General features: G+C 35.5%; 1 protein-coding gene across 2 annotated transcripts in view; it reads left to right on the plus strand.

The window, feature by feature from the left end:
- VMP1 (vacuole membrane protein 1) overlaps nt 1-21119 on the plus strand; it is a 120635-nt gene that overhangs the window by 52020 nt on the left and 47496 nt on the right. For both annotated transcript variants that reach the window (XM_055399830.2, XM_055399822.2), the window contains exon 7: nt 4430-4561. In XM_055399830.2, the coding sequence (XP_055255805.1) occupies nt 4430-4561 (132 nt within the window). The remainder of the gene's footprint in view (nt 1-4429; nt 4562-21119) is intronic.

The raw sequence follows: 21119 nt of genomic DNA on the forward strand, positions 1-21119 counted from the left end.
TTCACAGTGAGTGAAACTTAACATGGAGCTTTATATTCTAATAAGGGAAATAGTTTTGGGAAAATGTATATATATGTATTGTGGGAAAATTATATAGGTATTTAGACTAATTGTGATAAGTGCTATGAAGGAGAAATCTATTGCATAATACAAAGATTTTTCCTAGTCTGTGATTCAGGGGACATTTCCATGAAGCAGCAGTGTTTCAATGAATATGTAAAGGTGTGCTCAGTCCTTCAGTCCCACCACTGGCCTGTTACCTCCCTTTACTCCTTAAAGATAATAAGGTATAAAGTGAGGAGGTGTAAACTAATTTATTAGTTAATTCATGGTTTTGTTTTTTGGTTTTTTTTTTCCTATTGTGGTAAAATATACATAACAGGTTATGTACACAATTTATTGGCATTAAGTACACTTAACAGTGTTGTGTAACCATCATCAGTATCTACTTCCAGAACTTTTTTGTCATCCCCAAACAGAAACTCTGCACCCATTAAACAATAACTCCTCGTTCCGTACTCTCCCCAGCCCCTGGAAACTTTGAACTTTCTGCCTGTGTGAAATTGCCTATTCTTGATAGCCCATATAAGTGGAATCACACAGTATCTGTCCATGTCTGACTTATATCACTTAGCGTAATGTTTTCAAGTTTCCTCTGTGTTGGAGCATATATCAGAACTTCATTCCTTCCTGAACTCATTTTAAAACTGACCTCAAGGGGAACTGGAAGAACATTTTCTCTCTCTCTTTGTTTGTAAAACAATCTGATAATTTTACTAGAATTGGTATACTTTTTTTAAACATTGCTGTAAAAACCTTAAATTTCTCAGTGGTTCCAAGTTACCCTCCAAACTTTGGCTTTTAACCTCTGTTTCATGTTTGTAGTCGTTAGAATATTTAACAGAAAAAAGACTTTGTTTTTAAAGATTATCAACATTCCAGTAATACCAAACTACCATAACTTCTGAGTAGTCAGCATATATAAATTTTCTACTCCCAAATTTTTAGCATTAAACTTATAATTCCTAACACAGAAAAGCAAGATGTTCGTAATTTACTTGTGATTCCACTTGAAAGTAGAACTTTTTGAAAGTACAAAAATTCAGGATTTTTCGATGCTTTTGAACTGTGGTGTTGGAGAAGACTCTTGAGAGTCCCTTATACTGCAAGGAGATCCAACCAGTCCATTCTGGAGGAGATCAATCCTGGATGTTCATTGGAGGGACTAATGCTAAAGCTGAAACTGCAATACTTTGGCCACCTCATGCGACGAGTTGACTCACTGGAAAAGACTCTGATGCTGGGAAAGGTTGGGGGCGGGAGGAGAAGGGGACGACGGAGAATGAGATGGCTGGATGGCATCACGGACTCGGTGGACATGAGTTTGAGTGAACTCCGGGAGTTGGTAATGGACAGGGAGGCCTGGCATGCTGTGATTCATGGGGTCGCGGAGAGTCGGACACGACTGAGCGACTGAACTGAACTGAACTGAACTGAAAAATCTTTTCATAAAATTGACACTCTGGGAAGTTATTGTGTTTCTCTATTGGTTTTGCATACTTTGTGCATATTAAACTCTTCTCCAAGAAACAGGAACTTCAGGATAATAAATTGATATACAGTCAACAATTTTTAGAAGATTTTCTGAATTATTGCTTGACTAAATACCACTTGTCTTTCTTTTGCAATAAGGAAGCCAGTCATTTCTCCCCCTTAATTAAACTTAGGCTGGCAGTTTATAGTGTTCCACAGTTTAGTTCTGTTTTTTTAATGTTGATTTTACAAGAATTATAAAATTGTTTTGTAAGAATCATGAAATTATGCGACTTCAGTATCCAGCTTCGGTGTTTAGAATATAATGTATCTTGAGGGGACCTGTCTGGAAGACTGTGTTTCCTTTTTACTTATATGCATAAAAAGTAGAATACTAGCTCCTGATCACCATCTCCTTGCTAATATGGGAAAACATGAACAGAATTAAAATGTAACAATGAAAATGATCAACTAAGTATAAAATAGTTTGTAGGTCTTGATTTCATTTCATTATTACTTCCTTTTAACTTTAAGAAAATTTGTCATGAGTTTGAATCATATGATTGTTTTCAGAACTATTGAACATTTGAGAAGAAGAGAAGTTCGTGTTTTGAATAAAATGTTGCAATTAACTTCTTCTTACTTTTTGTCATAGAAAATATAAGTACAGGAAGTTATATAATTAATTCAATATACTGTTACCCAGCTTTCACTAATGGCTACCCAGCTTTCACTGGCCAGCTTTCACTTGTGGCTAATACTGTTCTATCTAGACCCTTCCTCACTCAGCTCACAATTATCCTGAAGCATATCCCAGGTAACATAGCATATTTTATCTGTAAATATCAACCTTAGGACTTAAAAAACATTGTCACACCTAAGAGAATTTAGGAATAGCCTCTTTAAATCTGTTACCCAATTAGAGTTCAAATTTCTTTGATTGTTTATTTCTTTTTCTTTTCAATATCTTTGTATTGGTTGATGAAACTGGATTGTTTGTCAAGTATAGTTTTCCGTGGTCTGAATTTTACTGTTTGTATTCCAGTTGGTGTTATTTAAATATATTTCTCTGTTTCCTGTGAATTGATAGCTGGATTGAGAGGCTTGGGGGAAAATTATTTTTTTACAAGAGTATACTTTATGGTCTAGTGTATTCTGTCATGTAGTGTAATAATGTCTGGCTGTCTATCTGTTTATATTAACACCATTGTTATATAAGTCCATTATTTTACTGGGGTTTATAAAATGGGGGTATTCCAATTGCATCATTTTTTCTTTGGTTAATGACTGGAATACTTTTGTAAAGAGAAAGTTCTCCTTATCATCAATTTGGTTACCCTGAGTTATCTTCCATATAGATAAGACAGGATAAATAATTGACTGTTTCTCTTTATTTACCAGTTTTTAAAATAATTAGTTCTCTAACATCCTTGAGAGGAGGCGAAGTTAACTTTTCTTGTTTCAAAGAATATGATTTATGTTTTCTTCCAGTACCTTTCTCTGTGAATGTCTCTCCCCTTTCTCTGTTCTTTAACTAGATATTTAACTAGTCTTATTCTTTTGGCACTCAAGTATATTCTTTTGCTAACTCTTGGCTCACATGTAGATAATGCAGTTACACTTCGGAGATCATTGATTTTATACACTGGAGTATAACACTGTGATCATGGGATGCTTGAATTTGGTAATGTTCCGTGAGGATTCTTATCAAGGCATTAGCAGGCAGAGCCATAGGACAGAGCAAACAAAAAGACCTAAAGTTGCTTCTGAAAACGACCAAAGCTTTTTCATTCAGTATGATTCAGGGCAGAGAAGGGTGGCTCAAAGTTAAGAAATTTCCTGGGTACTATAGGTCTCCTGCATTATTATCTATCCTGTATTTAAGCCATTTAAGTTCAAACCAAGTTTCTGATTCTTTTACCTTTGTTTACCTTTGTTTTCATCCTTGTATCCTAAGACGAATAAAAAAAAATAATTCTCTTCAAAAACAAGAATCCACAAAGTGACTGAAAGATGAGTCACTCAATGTCCTGAGGAAATCAACATTTTTCCTGTGGTGAAAATTTATCCATCCTAATGTTGAGATTTCAGGGGGCTTCCTGACCACAGTTTGTTAACTCTGCACAAAAAAAAGTTGTATTGGGATTAAAGTAACATCCTAAATACAAGAAGATTTCCTACAAAATATATATCTAAGAGCTATACTAGCAAGTGCTCATTAGCAAATCATTTAAAAAAGGGAGGAAGACTGACAAAAATAACAGTGTATGAATATATATTTATGTATACATTTTTTAAAATGAGGGGCTATAACAAAACAATTTCAGATAAAACTAGTGGTTACCAGTGAGGAGAGGGAAGAGGGGAAGGAGGGAGCAAGGTAGCTACAGGGGATTAAGAGGTACAAACTATTGTGTATAAAATAAGCTACAAGAAAAATAGGCCAATACTTTATAATAACTTTAAATAGAATATAATCTATAAAATTTTTGAATCACTGTGTTTTACACTTGAAACTAAATTTACAAATCAGCTATACTTCAAAAGTCTAGAAAACTGTGAGCTATTTCTGGAATTAATAAAATGAAAAGAGATGTAAAAATAAGAGCAGAGGATATAAGTAGAGATGCTGGAGAACTAGCTAACAATAATTTACAATCTGCAGTGTACCCAGGATTGCCTGAGAATTTTATGTATGCTATCTGGCCAGGCATTGTGTAGATCCGTAGTAAGGTCAGGATTCAAACTCGTGTCCTCCTGATCATGTAGCATGTCTTTTCCTTCCTAATATATACATCTTAACATGCTTTTGGTGATATTGAAAATTAAAGATTTAATCTACTTCGCATCAGTGTGTTGAGAAAATCTCATGTAAATGTTTTGTTCTTTTTAATAGGGTATCGGTACAGCAATTGGAGAGCTACCTCCCTATTTCATGGCCAGGGCAGCTCGTCTCTCAGGTGCTGAACCAGATGATGAAGAGTATCAGGAATTTGAAGAAATGCTGGAACATGCAGAGACTGCACAAGTAAGATCAGTGGAGGGAAAACAGCTAATTATCCCTTAAACAGGTTATGATTAAGGTAAAATTTTTAATAGTTTCTCCGAAGAAGAAAACTGCCAGTGTAAAAAAAAATCATACATGTTTTAGTGTGAAATATTTAGAAAAGCTGAATCATAAAAAGTAATTATAGAGACTTCCCTGGTGGTGCAGTGATTAAGACTGTGCCTTAAAATGCAAGGGACGCAGGTTCAATCCCTGGTAGGGGAGCTAAGATCTCACATGCTGAGGAGAGCAACTAAGCCTGTGCACTACAACTAGGAAAAGCCCGGTGCTGCAATTAAGACCCATCACAGCAAAAAAAAAAAAAAGATTATAATCATGATCTTAGAGAAATAGAGAAAGGGTCAACAAGATAATTCAGACTAAACCAGGATAAATTCACATAGCCAGTGAGATTAAAGAACTGAAACATTATTTGTCCATTATGTGTTTATAAGTCTTACTGAGCATACCACTGAATAAATAAGGGGGATAAATAGGTGGACCACTTGTGAGCCCAAAACAGTAGAACTGCCTAATTACTCTTTTGAAAAATAATAGTTTACCATGTTTAGAGGAAATTTAATTCCCCAATCAAGAAGGGAGAATTAAGATAAACTTACCCACTGTTGTGGGGAAAAAATGCTGAGGCCTTCGACACCTGAGCAAAAACTATATATCAACCTGTATCTTAGTATTACTAGGTTGGTGCGGATGTAATCATGATTTTGGACCATGAATTTTGAATCATTATAGCTAGGCTCAGACACATCATTATTATTCAAAATAGGAACCATTACAGTCAACACATTTTTGCCAATGAGAAATAAGTTTGTTTATTCCTGTAGCATAAAAATCCATGTTTTGGGATTCAGTGAACTCTTGGAAAGCATTTTCTGCCTCCTGCTGGTTGTGGAAGCATTTTCCTGCAGGTGTTGAAATGCTTGAAGAAGCGGTAGTCAGTTGCTGAGAGGTCAGGTGAAAATGGCTGATGAGGCAAAACTTCATAGCTGATTTTGTAGAAAACTGCAGATCTAGAAATGGTTTGTTGTTGTTGTTCAGTCACTAAATCATGTCCAACTCTTTGTGATGTCATGAATTGCATCATGCCAGGCTTCCCTGTCCTTCACTGTCTCCCTGAGTTTGCTTAGACCTCGTATCCATTGAGTCAGTGATGCCACCCAACCATCTCATCCTCTGTCACCCCCTTCTCCAGTTGTGGATATGTCTCGTGGTGAAAGTAAAGTCAAGTGATTTAAAGAACAGTATTGCATAGGAAGCTGGAATGTTAGGTCCATGAATCAAGGTAAATTGGACGTGGTTAAGCAGGAGATGATGAGTGAACATTGACATTTTAGGAATCAGTGAACTAAAATGGACGGGAATGGGCAAATTTAATTCAGATGACCATTTTATCTACTGCTGTGGGCAAGAATCCCTTAGAAGAAATGGAGCCCTCATAGTCAACAAGAGTCCAAAATGCAGTAGCTGGATGCAGTCTCAAAAATGACAGAATGATACAGTTCATTTCCAAGGCAGAGCATTCAACATCACAGTAATCCAAGTCTATGCCCCAACTGCTAATGCTGAAGAAGCTGAACAGTTCTGTCAAGACCTACAAGACCTTCTAGAACTAACACCAAAAATAGAGGTCCTTTTCATCATAGGGGACTGGAATGCCAAAGTAGAAAGTCAAGAGATCCTGGAGTAACAGGCAAGTTTGGCCTTGGAGTACAAAATGAAGCACGGCAAAGGCTAACAGACGTTTTTCAAGAGAATACACTGGTCGTAGAAATGGTTAACTTGCCTAATTTTACATGCTTAGAAGTAAGGCTGGAACCAGAACTCAGAATGGCAGCATCGGTAGTAAGTTTCATTTACTGAAACAATGTCCATAGATGGTTGAGTATCCCCATTTGTGGTAACTGATACCTCAGTCCTTTGTGACACTAATTATTACATGTCATTTAACATATCAAAACCTTTTATCTATATAAAATCCGCAAGTTGAAGTCAAATCATTTTTTCATTTGTATAGTTTCTTCAGTCTCTTCTTATTACCAGTTTTGTGAAATTCTTCTCAGCATCACTTTCTGCTTGGTAACACAAATTAATTTATCAGCTCTGTTTTTTTCTTGGAGTCATCACTCTGGATTCCTGCATGCTCCTACTCCAGTATTTGGTGGGTTTTTTTTTTTATTTCAAAAACTCTCTGCACTATTATTTTTCTCCTGATTTGGATCCCTTATCTTCCCCTTTCTTGATTTTGTTGTTTAGTTGCTAAGTCTTGTCCAACTCTTTTGGGACCTCACGGTCTGTACCAGGCTCCTCTGTCCATGGGATTTCCCAGGCAAGAATACTGGAGTGGGTTGCCATTTCCTTCTCCAGGGGATCTTCCCAACCCAGGGATCAAACCTGGATCTCCTGCATTGCAGGAGAATTCTTTACCACCTGATCTACCAGGGAAGCCCAATGCCATGCTGATCCCTCTCTGTAGTTAGTCTTCTGGGTTGTTTTGGTTTTTTTCTCTAGAAGCTTTTAGATTCATTTTCTGAGATAGGGGTCTTTTTTTTTTTTTTTTTTATCAGAACTCGAGTTTTATTATTCTTTTACTTTTTGACTATGCCGGGCGTTCATTGCTGTACATGGGCTTTCTCTGGTTGCAGTGAGCAGGGGCTGCTGTCTAGTTTTGCATAGGCTTCTTGTTGCAGAGCACTGGACATGCAGGCTTTAGTAGTTGCAGCTCAGGGGCTCAGTTGCTGTGGTGCATGGGCTTTAGTTGCCCCGAGGCATCTGGAATCTTCCCAGACCAAGGATCAAACCCATGTCCCCTGCGTTGGCCTGCATACTCCGACCACCGGGCCTCTAGGGAAGTCCGAGGTATGGTCTTTTTAAAATTTATTCTGCTAGGCACTCAGGAAACTTGTCAACCTCATGTCCTCTAGTTTTGGGAAACTTTCTTATATTTTTTTTGTGTCAATTTACCATCTTTGGTCTCTACTCTTACTTTCTGGAATTATTATTTTGATATTGGGATCTATATCATATCTTTTTTATTTTTCTTTATAATTTTCCTCCTAATATTTATCTCATTTGACTTTGTATCCAATTTCTTCAACTTTTCTTCTATAATCTAATATTAAAATTTTTTCCACTGTTATGTATTTATTTTCTTTTTTTAAAATTTATTTTCAAAAAGCAATTTGTATTATACTTCCCCCAAAATGGCTTATCTTTTTGAAGATATTTAGTTTCTTCAAGTTTTCAGTACTCTGGGCATTTTTTTTTTTCCCTTTGTCTGGTCTGTTTCCTGTTGGAAGCTTTCCCCAAAGCCTGGTGATCCTTCTTTTTCTATTTATATTATATATAAAAATAAAGCACATAAAGCTGAATGGGAGCTTTGTATGTTGAGGCAAGATACAGGAGTGGCACGCCACCTGGTTTATTGGAACCTCTGTGTATCAGTTCCTATCCATCTTTCCTTTGGGATAGTTCAGTTTTTCTAGTGATAGGTCTTCTATTTTCTTGGCTAGGGATTATTAACCTTGCTGCTGACATTCTAAAGCTAAGCTGTGGAAGGCAGGTTAGAGTTCTTCATTAACTGAGTAGACTTTCACTTAACCTTCTTTGTGGTAAGTCTGACACAAACAGGTCCTGAGTCCAGAACCTTTGGTTTTCTTTGTTTAGAGACTGTAGTTGACGTGTTCTTTAGGACTGGGGCAGGAAGTTGTCTCACAGTGCTAAGTACTATTTATATAGTCTCCTAGTTTTCAGCCCTGTCCTTATTTCTTCTGTAGTTCTGATGATGATCCATTGTGGAGTTCTATAGTGTTGATACAAATCACTGCTTCTTTTCCATGTCTTTCACTCCTGGTTCTCAGATACAATATTTTCTTTCCATCTGCCCCTGTCTTCATTAATTAATGCTAGTTTCATCAAAGACAGAGTTCAGTGTTTCTGTTTGGGGTTATTATTGAGATAAACGGTGTTCCAGTTATCTATTGCTGAGTATATAAACCACCCCAATATTTAGTGATTTGAGATAGGAATAGCTTATATTGCTCACAGCTATGCAATTTGGGCAAAATAGCTTGACTGTCAGTTGAAGTATCTGCTTCCAAGATGGTTTACTTATATAACTGGTAAGTTGATTCTGGCTGTTAGTTTGGAGTTCAGCTGGACTTTTGGTTTAGGACCTCAAGTTATTCTTCATGGGGCTTCTTAGATTTCCTCATGTCATGGCACCTGAGTTCTGGCAAGTGTTCTGAAAGATGCAGATTTTCTTGTAACATAACCTTGGGAATCCTAGTCACTTTGCCACATTGTGTTGGTGCAAAGTAGGTCACTAAATCCAGCTTAGATTCAGAAAGGGAAGTTAGACCCACCTCTCAATTAGAGGAGTAAGCAAAGAATTTGCAGTTGTCTTTAATCTCCCACAGGGGAAAAGGTCTTATTTGGTCATCTTGACATAGAAAGCTTACTGTACAAACTAGAATTTCTCTAGGAGGGAGAATGAGGTGATAATTGATCTTGACATCATGTAATGTGAGCAATTGTAGAAAAGGAATTTAGACATGTTTGCTAGAAAGAGGAAAGTGATGAGCCTGTTGGATAACAAAAAGTTGTCTCTCCTATGGCAGGAGGATATACTCATGTGAGAAACTGTAAAGCTTTGTCTTACAATTAGCCAGTGAAAGCTTACTGAGGCCCATATTGGCTCAATTTTTTTTTCATATTGGCTCAATTTTAAAAATTCTTGTGAGTTTTAATTGTGTACAAATGGAATTGCTATTTCCAAAAAGAATGAGTTCCTTGTCACTCTATGTGATACCTTTCATGGATCCCTGAATAGCAACTCCCTGCCTTGAGTAGAACATTAGCTGGATGAGGCATTTCATTCTTCACATTTTTTTGATACTTGGGTTGTAAATAATGCATTCTGTAAATTTGTCACCATCTAAGAGCTCAACTTCCAAAAACTCAGATCTTCTAGAATTTGATGAAGTAAATCATGTTTCATCTTATTCATATTATTTGAGCTCTTAAAGACTTTTGCATCTTGAAGACTCTAAATCTTTATCTACCATTAGCATAGTAATCTTTTTCCTTCATCCCTTATGACCATAATTATTTTGATTACTTTTACAATAGATCTTCTCTAATTCTACTTTGTTTTGAGTTGTACACAACACTTCTGATGGTCATGAGGTTTAACTGTTTTTGTCCTATAAAGCCAATAATTACCATCACTATTTTAGGGTAAAGTGTATTTCTTATTCCCTAATTTCATACTTGCTTGTAATAAAAAATCAAGTAAACAAAATATATACTTCTGTTTCATGTTCTTTAGTGAGAAATTTGAGCAAGCTCCCAGAGATAATGGAGGACAGAGGAGCCTGGCATCATGCAGTCTGTGGGGTCACAAAGAGTCAGATACAACTTAGCGACTGAACAGCATCAGAAATTATATACTCTTTATGAACTTTTTATTTAAAATTTATATCCCAAATTATAGTTAACATCTAGTTAACTATAACATTTATAACTATAGATGTTATAGTTTAACATCTATCAACTAGAAATAATAAGTAAAATAGTATAATAAAAGTAACTCATCCCTAACAATTTTGTCATCTTTCCTATCAATTTTCTTTCCATTAATCTCGTAAGAATCTATCTATAAGGCACTTGAATGAAGTGCCTCAAAGACAGCCATGATGCAGAGATTTTTTTGCCTGATTTGAATAGGAAACACTCAGGAATCTCAGAGCCAATATGCAAACCATTTTTCTGACTTTGAGATTAGCACTTTGTTTACTGTAAGCCAACATAGGAACATTTTCATCCAGGTTAATGCAACAAAAAATGAAGAACTGATTAAAATTTTTTTTCTTCCTGCTACATTTGATTTTTCTTTTCTTTATTGCCTTTAATGCCTTTTTTACCAGTGTCCATCTGTTTTGTGACTTTTACTATAGATTTCAGTGTATAGGTATATCTGTCTCTACATACTTCTCCCCAGGTTTAGATAAGAGGCTTTATGAGGTTTTTCATTTATTTTAATGCTTATTTGTTTATTTATTTGTGGCTGTGCTGGGTCTGCATTGCTTCGCAGGTTTTTCTCTTGTTGTATATATAAAGTGGGGTCTACTCTCCGGTTGTGGTAAAAAACTTCTCATCCCCATGGCCTCTCTTGTTGCTGAGCACAGGCTCCAGGGTGCAAGGCCTTCAGTGGTTGCGGCTCCTGGGCTCTTGAACACAGGCTCAGTACTTGTGGTGTGTGGACTTAGCTGCCCCACTACGTGTAGGGTCTTCCCAGATCGGGGATCAAACCCGCGTCTCCTACTTTGGCAGGCGGATTCTTTACCACTGAGCCAGGAGGGAATCCCAACTTTTATTTATTTTGCGGGTGAAGAATAGTTGGGGCATGTTGTTGCCAGTGTCCACATTTTAAATTGGCTGAGAGTACTGATGTTTTAATTCATGAGTCACAGAAGAGTTTTGTGAAATAAGTTTGTCAGATATAAGATTTTTGTTTTTGTTTGTTCTTACTTAACACTGTGGAATATTACTATATCCAAGTAAGATGCTTCAGTTGTTTTGATACACTTTTGGAATACATCCTTGTGTTTGTTTTTTATTTTCACTATGCAGATAAATTTACAACAATTTTGTAGCTTTATTTCTTAATCAGTGATGTTGCAAACATTTTTTATGTTTTTCGTAACAAAGTTGTCTTAGGCTTATTACTTCTGTTATTATTTCCAGGTTTGCATATTTTCATATTGTGTTAAGGCTTATACATTGACACATTCCAGAAGTATTAAAAATAAAAAGTGAAAACCCACACACACCTACTCCCCAAAGTAGGGTAATAACTACCATATTCTAGACTATTTTCTTTGTATGGGTAACTTTTTTTTTTTAATAAAAACTAAAATCATACCATATGTATTAGTCTTAGGTTCTTTTTCAACATATATATCATAACACGTTTAATACTGATTTTTAAAATTGTGTTCTTATTACAAAGTGATTATATACAACTTATTGTAGAAAATTGATATCTGTATACTTTCATCAAATCTTTTCATCCTTCATTCTTTTTCCTATAAATATTTGTAAGTGAATCATATTCTATCTATTATTTTGACTTGTTTTGAATATAAAAGCTGTGAACATTTTTCAGTGTCATCAACTATTTTCCATATCTTTGGGTTTTTTTAATAATTTTCTTTATGACTGCAAAGTATGTTTATTGTATAAAAATTTGAAACTACAGAAAAACAAAAAAAAAACCTTCATCTAGTTTACCCTTTTTTCCCCTTTTTTTTTTAGTTTACCCCCTTTTTTTTTGTATTTAGTGTATTTTTCATTTTCCTATTGATTGACATTTTTAAGGTGATTCTTTTTGTCATATGCTACCAGTAATTTTTCCATATTGTTTATTGTGTGTTTTACCATGTTTTGCTTTTTAGATAAAGAAGTTTACATTTTTATCTTTATTCCATTACTTTATATGTTTCCTTTTGGAGTTATGCCTAAAATTACCTTCCTGAACCCTTAGGATTATGATATTCCGGTGCATTTCCTTTTAGTCCTTTTATGGTTTTATTCTTTCACTTTTAAATCTTTTATGTATTAAAATATTTTTACCTATCATATAATACAGGAATCTAAATTTCTCCTTTTCAAGTCATTACCTATTTGTGTATTGTTCTGACACTGTTTCCCCAGTGATTTTAACATGATAGTTTTCTCTTAGGCTTTGTTGTTATAAATCGGGTATTTTTGTAGATAGTTATTAATGGTATATAAAAAGATACTAGATTTTTATTTGGTAATCTATAATCCTAACATCATTTTAGCTGTAGTTTATCAATTGGGATTTGAAAGTTTTTATAGTAATAGGTTTCATAAAGATCCAGAAGTTTATCTGACTTTGGTGCTGGAATTTCCTCATTGATGGTGTTCTGTAAAACCCCCAACTTGACAAGGTCAGTAAAATATGAAAAAGTTGGATCAATTATAGCTTGAACAGCAAATTAGATAAAATAGCAAATGAAGTAAACTGGAATGAGGTGGGAAATGTGTTTTTTATTTCTGAAGGTAAAGTCCTGTGTTAGAATTAAGTTTATCAGCAGGAAGAGTGAAAAAAAAACCTTGGCTGTCATTGCTTTACCATGTGCCCTCCAACTCTGGTAAAGGATGCATATGCTTTTATAGGAAACTGTTTCTAGGTAACAATTTTAAAGCTAAGTATTTACTTAAATTCCAGTTTTGAATGATGGTTGGATTTTGTTCTATAGGTATTGGGGGGAGGGAAAAAAGATTATTAATGCATTTATTTAAATTCTGATTCTTTATGGTACCTACTTTATTATTGTGACAGAAGAGCAAGATTAGGCAGTGTTTTTCCACTAAGCTGACTTCCTTTTGCCCTTGGCTTCCTATCATGTTTTTACTAGATGTCTGTGGGAGGTAGACATGAATGAATGTAGCTTCCTATGACCTTGAACAATTCTAGCATCATTTATGAAAGTTAGGTCTAGAGAGCTGTTTATGTGCCTTGTGCACTATTTCACACAAGGTTTAATTATTCTCTTTATGATTTTTTCTCCTTTGTTCTGTTAACCATCCTCATAATCACTTGGAGTCAAAATCTAAGTCTTCTGATGCCATCCTCACCTCCCATATCCAGTATCATTCAAGTCCTGTTGATTCTACTTATTGCCACAGTATCTTCAAATCCGTCCTCTCTTTTCCCTTAGTACTGCTGGTTAATGCCTTTATCACCTTTCCCCTGAACATTTCTAGTGACTCTCTAATAGATCTCCTCTTCCAGCCCTGTTTCCCCCAATCTATTTCCAAATAAAGCAACAAAAACAATTTTCTGAAAAATACCTCTGGTCGTGAAACTTGGCTGCTTAAAAATCTTCTCATTCAGGTTGTAGTTTGACCTGACTGGTAAGAAAGCCTCAGGATTCTGAGAAAGGGGGTGATCCTTACCTCAGTCACATACTACTGCATAGTTATCCAGGCCAGCTTTTTCTGGATCAGCGCAAAGTTGTGAATTTTCTCCCTAAGTGGTACAATTAGCAGCATTATCCACCTGGAAGAGGGCACGTGTTTAAAAAAAAAAAAGAAAAAGCTCCATGAGAGGAGACCACAAAAGAAGTATTTTTGGCAGCACCTGCATGGTCTTGTACATACTTCTCAAGTGGTAGATTCTTTGAATGAACTAGAAATACCAGGTAAGAGAGAAAATGTACAGTTACATGAAACATGTTCATTTAATATTCATACTTTTTTTTAGCATCACAAATAAGATTTTTTATGGTCACTCTTACAAGTCTGAATTTTATACAGATTTCTAGACTAGTAACTGATACCCATCAGCTTGTTCAACTTTAGCCCATGTCTCTTTCCCAGTCGCTTTTCCAAAATTACTACCTTCATCATGAAACATGAGTTTTCTCAATTCAAATTTGGGAAAAAAGCATTTTTACTTTTCTAACAAAGACATCATAGGGCAGATAAAGAGGTTGGCAAGGGTTTTCCATGTCTTTTCCAAAGCTGTCTGGAATCAGTTTATTGACAACTTCTTTCAAGTCATCCTCTGGTTTTGGCAGATCTGTTGGTGCTGAGTGTGAGGTTTTCCAAATCTGGTTGTTGTGCTTTTCAGTAAAACCAACAGAGCCTAGATGAAGCTCATCACCATCAGTGATCTTGACATCAACATGAACTTTATTCATGGGCTGCCGTTTTTTGACCGTGGAACACATTTTGTCACAAGCAGGACCCATGCCATGAAAATTAGCCAAATTTTGCCCTGAACATCCTCAGTAATTAGCTTGAATTTTCTAAATGCAACTTCATCATTCTGCAGATTAGCTAAGCTCACTTCAGAAACATGACCCTTGCTGTCCAGTGATTTTGTTTCCTTGAGTTCTCATGACCAGTTTTTCCAATATTTTTATGTTGGACATAGTTGGTGCTTTCACATTATTCCAGTTTTTCTTAGAACATGGATCAACCACTTTTCCTCTAGTCTCCCTTTTTGCTACCTTTGGTAAGGTGCTTGCTTATTCTGACAGACTGCCATGTTGCTGCTCAGTCAAAAGGGAGCATTTAATCTTATTTCACCACAAAATAAAATATAAAATATTTTCAACACAGAAATCCTCTTACATAAAAAATATTTAATTGTTTTCCGTCTTTGAGTTTAATACTCATCTGATTACAAAGCACTATAAATTAAAAGAATCTTTCATTAAAAAAAAAGTTTATCTGAGGACTTCCCCGGTGGTCCTGTTAAAACTCTACACTTCAACCGCAGTGGGGCATGAATTTGATTCCTGGTCAAGGAAGTTTCACTTGCCACGTGGTGCAGCCAAAAAAAGTCATCGGAAAGCAAGAGTTGAAGATGATATAGTAGACATCATTAAGTTAGATGACGTAATTTTTAATTCACATTTAGTAAAACAATGCTTGTAAAGTTCTGTGCTTTAGGGAAAAAATTGAAGGTTATTGTGGTGACTTGTTTATTCTTTAAGCTGCATAACCAAAGGAGAGAAAAATTAAAGACATTTGAAATAAAAGAGTTTTAGAAAAAAATAAAGTAACTTATTTGCTTCATGTACCCTAAAAGGTTAGGTCAGCCAGGGTTATTGAAGTAACGGGGAATGGGAACTTGGGGGTGATTGTGGTATTTCTCTGTTTAAAAGTTACCCAATAGGGTAGGAATTTGTACATATTTACTTAGAAGAATATGGTTTGAATAAGTTTGCTTTCCTAAACGACATCTGTCCAAGTGACCTAGCTACTTGGATTCTTTTTTCCAAGATATTAGGTTGCTGACTGTGAAAGTTACCGTTCCTTATTATTCCTATCACTATAGAATATTGAGAATTGAGTTAGAAATAAGAAATTTAAATTTCTTAGAACTTCATCTTTTAAAAGAATACAGTATTCCCCTCCATATTTATCGTGGTTAGCTTGTCTTTTTATTGGGTATAATTCATGAATCTGTACATCACCTTAGATTAAGTAGTTCCTCAAAAGCTGTTTTGTAATTTCTGGATTTGATTTTAGTTTAAGGGAGCTTTTCTTAGCTTCTGTTTAGGACAGCAGTATTTAAATTAATTAATACTTGCCACTTACATTTAGTCTGATTTATTGAAACTAAGTCCCCAAGTTAAGTTTAAATACTGATATCTTTTACTAGTGTGTATTAAATATATTTGAGGCTAAAAATACCCTTTTTTGACTTAATAAGATCTATATCCTATTCAGAAATTTCAGGTTACTTACACTATTTTATTTAGTGAAAACACATAACCAAAAAAGTTCATCAGTTGTAATGTTCTCTCTTTTTTTGGATACTGATAATAGCTTTTTTTATATTGAAGTATAGTTGATTTACAGTGTTTCAGTGTATAGCAAAGTGATTTAGTTTTATATGTGTGTGTGTGTATATATATATGCACACTTTTTTATTCTTTTCCATTGTAGGTCATTACAAGATACTGAGTGTAGTGTAGTCAGTGAACATCCCCTCAAAGGACAGGTGATAATTAAAGGGTTTTTAATTTTACTTTTTTTTTGCTAATGATAGAATATATGTTTGATCATTTGAGGTTAGAGACAACAGGAAAGCATTTAATAATGATTATTTACACACTCACTGAAGTGCTTTAACATTCCTTTGATGCCGTTTTTTGTTAAGCACATTTTCCTATGAAATGTTTGTAGTTGCGCAGACCATGTCAATGCCTGCTGGTTTTTCCCTCTGTGAAGTATCTGTTCTTTTATAATATATACAGAGATTTATGAGAGCCTTCATGGTGTGGATGATCAGAAACCCAACAGGACTCATTCTCACATAATTTAGTGCCAGTCGAACACTCTGGGTGTCGGTTGTTGCTGGGACCTGTTTTTGACTCTCTTGAACCTTTACTGGCTGTGGTTTGTCTGGCCATCACATGACTTCTCTGAAAATTCCCCCTCCCCTTCATTTCCAGTAAACTGTTTGAGTAGGAGTGAGTCAGAGTGAAACCAGCTTCCCTGTAACCACAGGGCTTGTTAAAGAATTTGTCAACGTGGACTCTAGAGGGTTTGCATTAAGCTTTGCAGTAACTGCTATGGTTTGTGTTGCGTCAGGAGTTCTACAGAAAAGCTTCCTGCTTTCATGATCCCTTGCTTGTTTGCAAAGGGTTAAACTGATCAACTTTACCATAATAAACATTAGAGACACATGTTAAACCCATTTATTTTATCATTTAAAGGCTGTGTCAAAGCTACCAAGGCTTATTGTAGTTTCTCTTTTCAGAATCAACCAACCACACCCAACAACGTTAAGTTTATGAGAAGGCAGGCCTGCTAGATCTTCTTTCAGAGCTGGCTCATGATTTTACCACTAAGTACCATCAAGATTAAGCAATTCCAAGTGGTCTCTTTTGAAGGATTCTGTTGCAGGATATTGCAACTACTAACACAGTTAGCTTTTGGTACATAAAGGTCACTTACATTTGATTCAACAAGAAAAGGTAGCACTTAAAATAGTTACGTAGTTGTAGTTTTTTAAGCACGTGTAGCATAGTAATGGTGGAATTCTTAATGCCTCATTTTATTTGCTTTCTCGGGAAGTTTTCACTTTATTTTGAATTCTCACCATTCCACTCCCAGACTTTTGATCTTTCTTCCTTTTCTGACTCTTCTGTTTCTTTAACCCATTCTTAGAGTGGTATTAACAGGAAAGAGAGTTGCAGTTTGACACAAACTGCCTAATGAATGGCCACTGGAAAACTTGTCTGCTCATTGTGCATTTCTAAATCCATTTGTTTTTACCTGTTCATTTCTGTAATCACTTCATCTTGGGCAGACTTTTATTTTAAATATAAATTTAATAAATACATTTAAATTAAACTTCCTAAAAATCATTTTTATTCTGCTTACCCTTTTTTTGTAACAAAATCAATTTAGGGGAAAGAACATGACAGAAAATTTTAAGCTAATTATTTCTCACAGGAAAGACTACTACAGAATAATGGAAGTTTAAAATTGTTTATATTCTAGAAGAGAAACATTTGTTTTGAAGAGCAGGCAATTCTAGTTGAAATTAGATGATTTAAAAATGGAAATAGAGGTTAACAGTCATTTTCAGAGCGCAGTGAGTAATGTTTAAGATTTTTCTTGTTAGTTTGCTTTAAACACTGGAGAAAAATATAATTTTGTTATATGTCTGCTCTCTTCTTCTCATTTGCACACCTGTTTACAGAATGGGGTGGGGGGACAAGCAGTGAACAGGCATTAGGTTACCTTTGTTAAACTTATTTAAAGATTTTATTCAGGTGTGTGTTTCAAAGACCTTTTGTAAAGTGCCTTTAGAAAGGCCCCTTTCATTGAAACTTGGACTGACCAACTTCATGTATACTATGCTTTTGCTCATGGGTTTGCAAGTCAGTAATACACTAAATACAAACCCACCCTCAGTTGTATTTGCTGAATGCTCCTAGGGATTCTGACCTAAGATCAGAGTTAATTCAAAACATGGACTGCTCATTTCCTATTTCAAAAGGTGTTTTTGTTTCTAATTAGTCAAGGTTCTTGGTTTATCATAATAGATCTGTAGTTTTCTCTTGCTGAGTATTTAAGGAATTTTTTCTTGGTAGAGTGTTCTTCCCATTTTCCTGTCTTGGGCCTTATAATGTAACAACATGACTGTCCTGCTCTGAAACTAAAGAATTATGTGGAAGTGGGCATGGTCATGAATTCATTGCTCCCCTCAAAATTAGGCATGTACTCTGTAGACTTGCTTCTCCACATTCCCTGATAAGGGTCCTCATCCAACACTTAATCAAAACTTACGAAAACTTATATTTTTACTACTTCTTGAGGTAAAGACTTCAGTAAGTTTATAGGCTGTTATTTAAATCTGTGCTTCCGTTTGTTTTAAATTTCCCTGTTTCATGTTGTAAAAGGTTCCACCCTCATTCTAGTATTGTAAGTTTTTTTTTTTAATACTTTCCTTTTCCTCTTTTCATAAATTTTCATCCTCTTTTCGTAACTTAGAAATGTCAGTTAGCTTTTCAGCCTTTCTAGAGAAAATAATTGTTTACTTTTTGTATCTAATGTCCCCAAAACTCTGATCATTTTAATTCCCACAGGTATCTTTATCTAATTCTTTTATATCTTTTCTAACATGAAGTTGTCAGAACTGCACATGATTTTTTACTATTAATATATTTGTGTATTTTCAGATTGCTACAACTGCAGACCTGTTTGGCAGTGCATTTTGCTAATTTTTTTAATGAATTGTTTACTTTAATAAACTGTTTATTTGGGAGACCACTCTCAGTTCCCTTTCCTTTGTTCATAACTTAAAACTTTTGTAATCCATCATTTTATATTTAAATAATCCCTAAAAATGTTATCCTACTGTTGTCCACTTTGAAACTTACCTGCCATGTTTCCTCCTTCTCAAGTTTACATGATCCTTAAATTTATTGCCATGATTTTGGCACTTCCTACCTTAAAATTCTAATTTCAACTATAGATTTGGAACTTAAGCTCTGTTCCTTTTTCCAGGACCATTTATAAACTTGTTTAGTGGGATGATTGGTTCAGCCTTAGGAAATAATCCTACTATTTGCATTTTCATCATAGAGATGCTCCCATTTATCTTTATCCTTTGTTTTCAGTATTTAAATTTCCTGTCCCTGTCAGCTTTGTAAATTCTGTACTGACCTGGTTTTCATAGCTTTGCATGTTTAAGTTTATCTCAACCATTTTTAGTTTTTTCTTTTTCATTCACAGACTCATTTTCTTGTTCTTAACATTACACAGCAGATTGTCATATGATTTTTGTTTTTTAAATTCCAGTTTGAATCTGGAAATAAAAGTTATTTATTAGTTACTTGTAACCAAAATACAGTCAAGTATAAATGCTAAAAATAGAGGGTGATTTTTTTCCCTCTCTAGCATCAAATAAGATTTGGTAAAAAACCTTTCTGGTGAGACATGAGGAGATCACATGAGGAGATACTGGCTTCAGACAGGAAAAAGAGAAGAAAAGAAAAATGCATTACTTGTGTAATGTGTCATTTCTAATAAATCTTGCATACTCAGACATTTTCCCTGAATGTCTAGAGCACTGTTGTTCTTCTTGGGCGACAGTGTTCATTGTTATTTCAAGTAGAGGCCAGGCAGGCACTGATAGGAGTGGATGCCTGCCTGCCTGCCTTCCTAAAAATCACCATATGGTTTCTTTTCAACAGAAATTAAGCAGGGATAGAGAGAGAAACAGAGAAGGCAATGGCAAGCCACTCCAGTACTCTTGCCTAGAAAATCCCATGGATGGAGGAGCCTGGTAGGCTGCAGTCCATGGGGTCGCTAAGGGTCGGACACGACTGAGCGACTTCACTTTCACTTTTCACTTTCACACATTGGAGAAGGAAATGGCAACCCACTCCAGTGTTCTTGCCTGGAAAATCCTATGGACAGAGGAGCCTGGTAAGCTCTAGTCCATGGGGTCAGAAAGAGTCGGACACAACTGAGCAACGTCACTTTTACTTTTAAGATAAGTAATAATGCTATGGTGACCATTACAGGTGTAAATAACTAAAAAATTTCCTCTTATTTTCTGGAGACAAGAATACGTTAAGAACTGGCATTCAGAAATAGTGACCTCATCTACCATTACCCTCTTTTCATGGAGTATTTGGTAAACCAATTGGTTGTACAAGGCAGATTTGATAGATTTTCAATTATTAATGGATTTCCTTCCTTCCCTCCTCCCTGTTTTATAGCCCTCTTCCTTCCTTGATATTACTATGTTGCTCTTCTCTTTTTGAAATTAGAAACTAAATGAAAGCCTTACGTGTTATATTGTGCTTGAACTGAGCTCACATAGTCTCTGAGTAAGAAACTGGACAAGATATTTTATTTCATCTAGTCTCAGGTTTTGGGGGCTTCCCAGGGACTTCCCTAGTGGCTCAGGTGATAAAGAATCCACCTGCAATGCGGTAGACCTGGGTTGGATTCCTGGGTTGGGAAGATCCCCTGAAGGAGGGCATGGCAACCCACTCCAGTATTCTTGCCTGGAGAATCCCCATGGACAGAGGAGCTTGGCAGGCCACAATCCATGATTGAAGTGACTTGGCACACATGCATGCAGGTTTTTTTCTTGTTAGTAATATCAGTGTAAACAGTTTTGTCCCATAATCAGCTTTATCTCTAAATTATCATGGTGATAGATACTATTTGTCATCATTTTGCAGAAAAGATGAAGGAATTGTGGCTAACGGAGGTTTGGAAACGACATGGGTGGTGCTCTATCATTTGTTGCTGCGTTAAGTCTGTAGAATGGGTGTTCCTATACTCTGTTTCTCTAAGCACTTTTTTTTGTTTTTCATGCTTTCCTAATCATTGTAGGCTTCCCGAGTCTTCATTTCTTTCCGCATTTCTGCCAATTGCAACCCACCACCCACATATACACACTAGATTATTTCTCTATCTCTCAAGGGAAAAAAAACTTGCTGGA

Source organism: Moschus berezovskii, chromosome 20 (genome assembly GCF_049115385.1).
Source record: "Moschus berezovskii isolate FMDL1 chromosome 20, NW_MosBer_1.0, whole genome shotgun sequence".
Lineage (NCBI taxonomy): Eukaryota > Metazoa > Chordata > Mammalia > Artiodactyla > Moschidae > Moschus > Moschus berezovskii.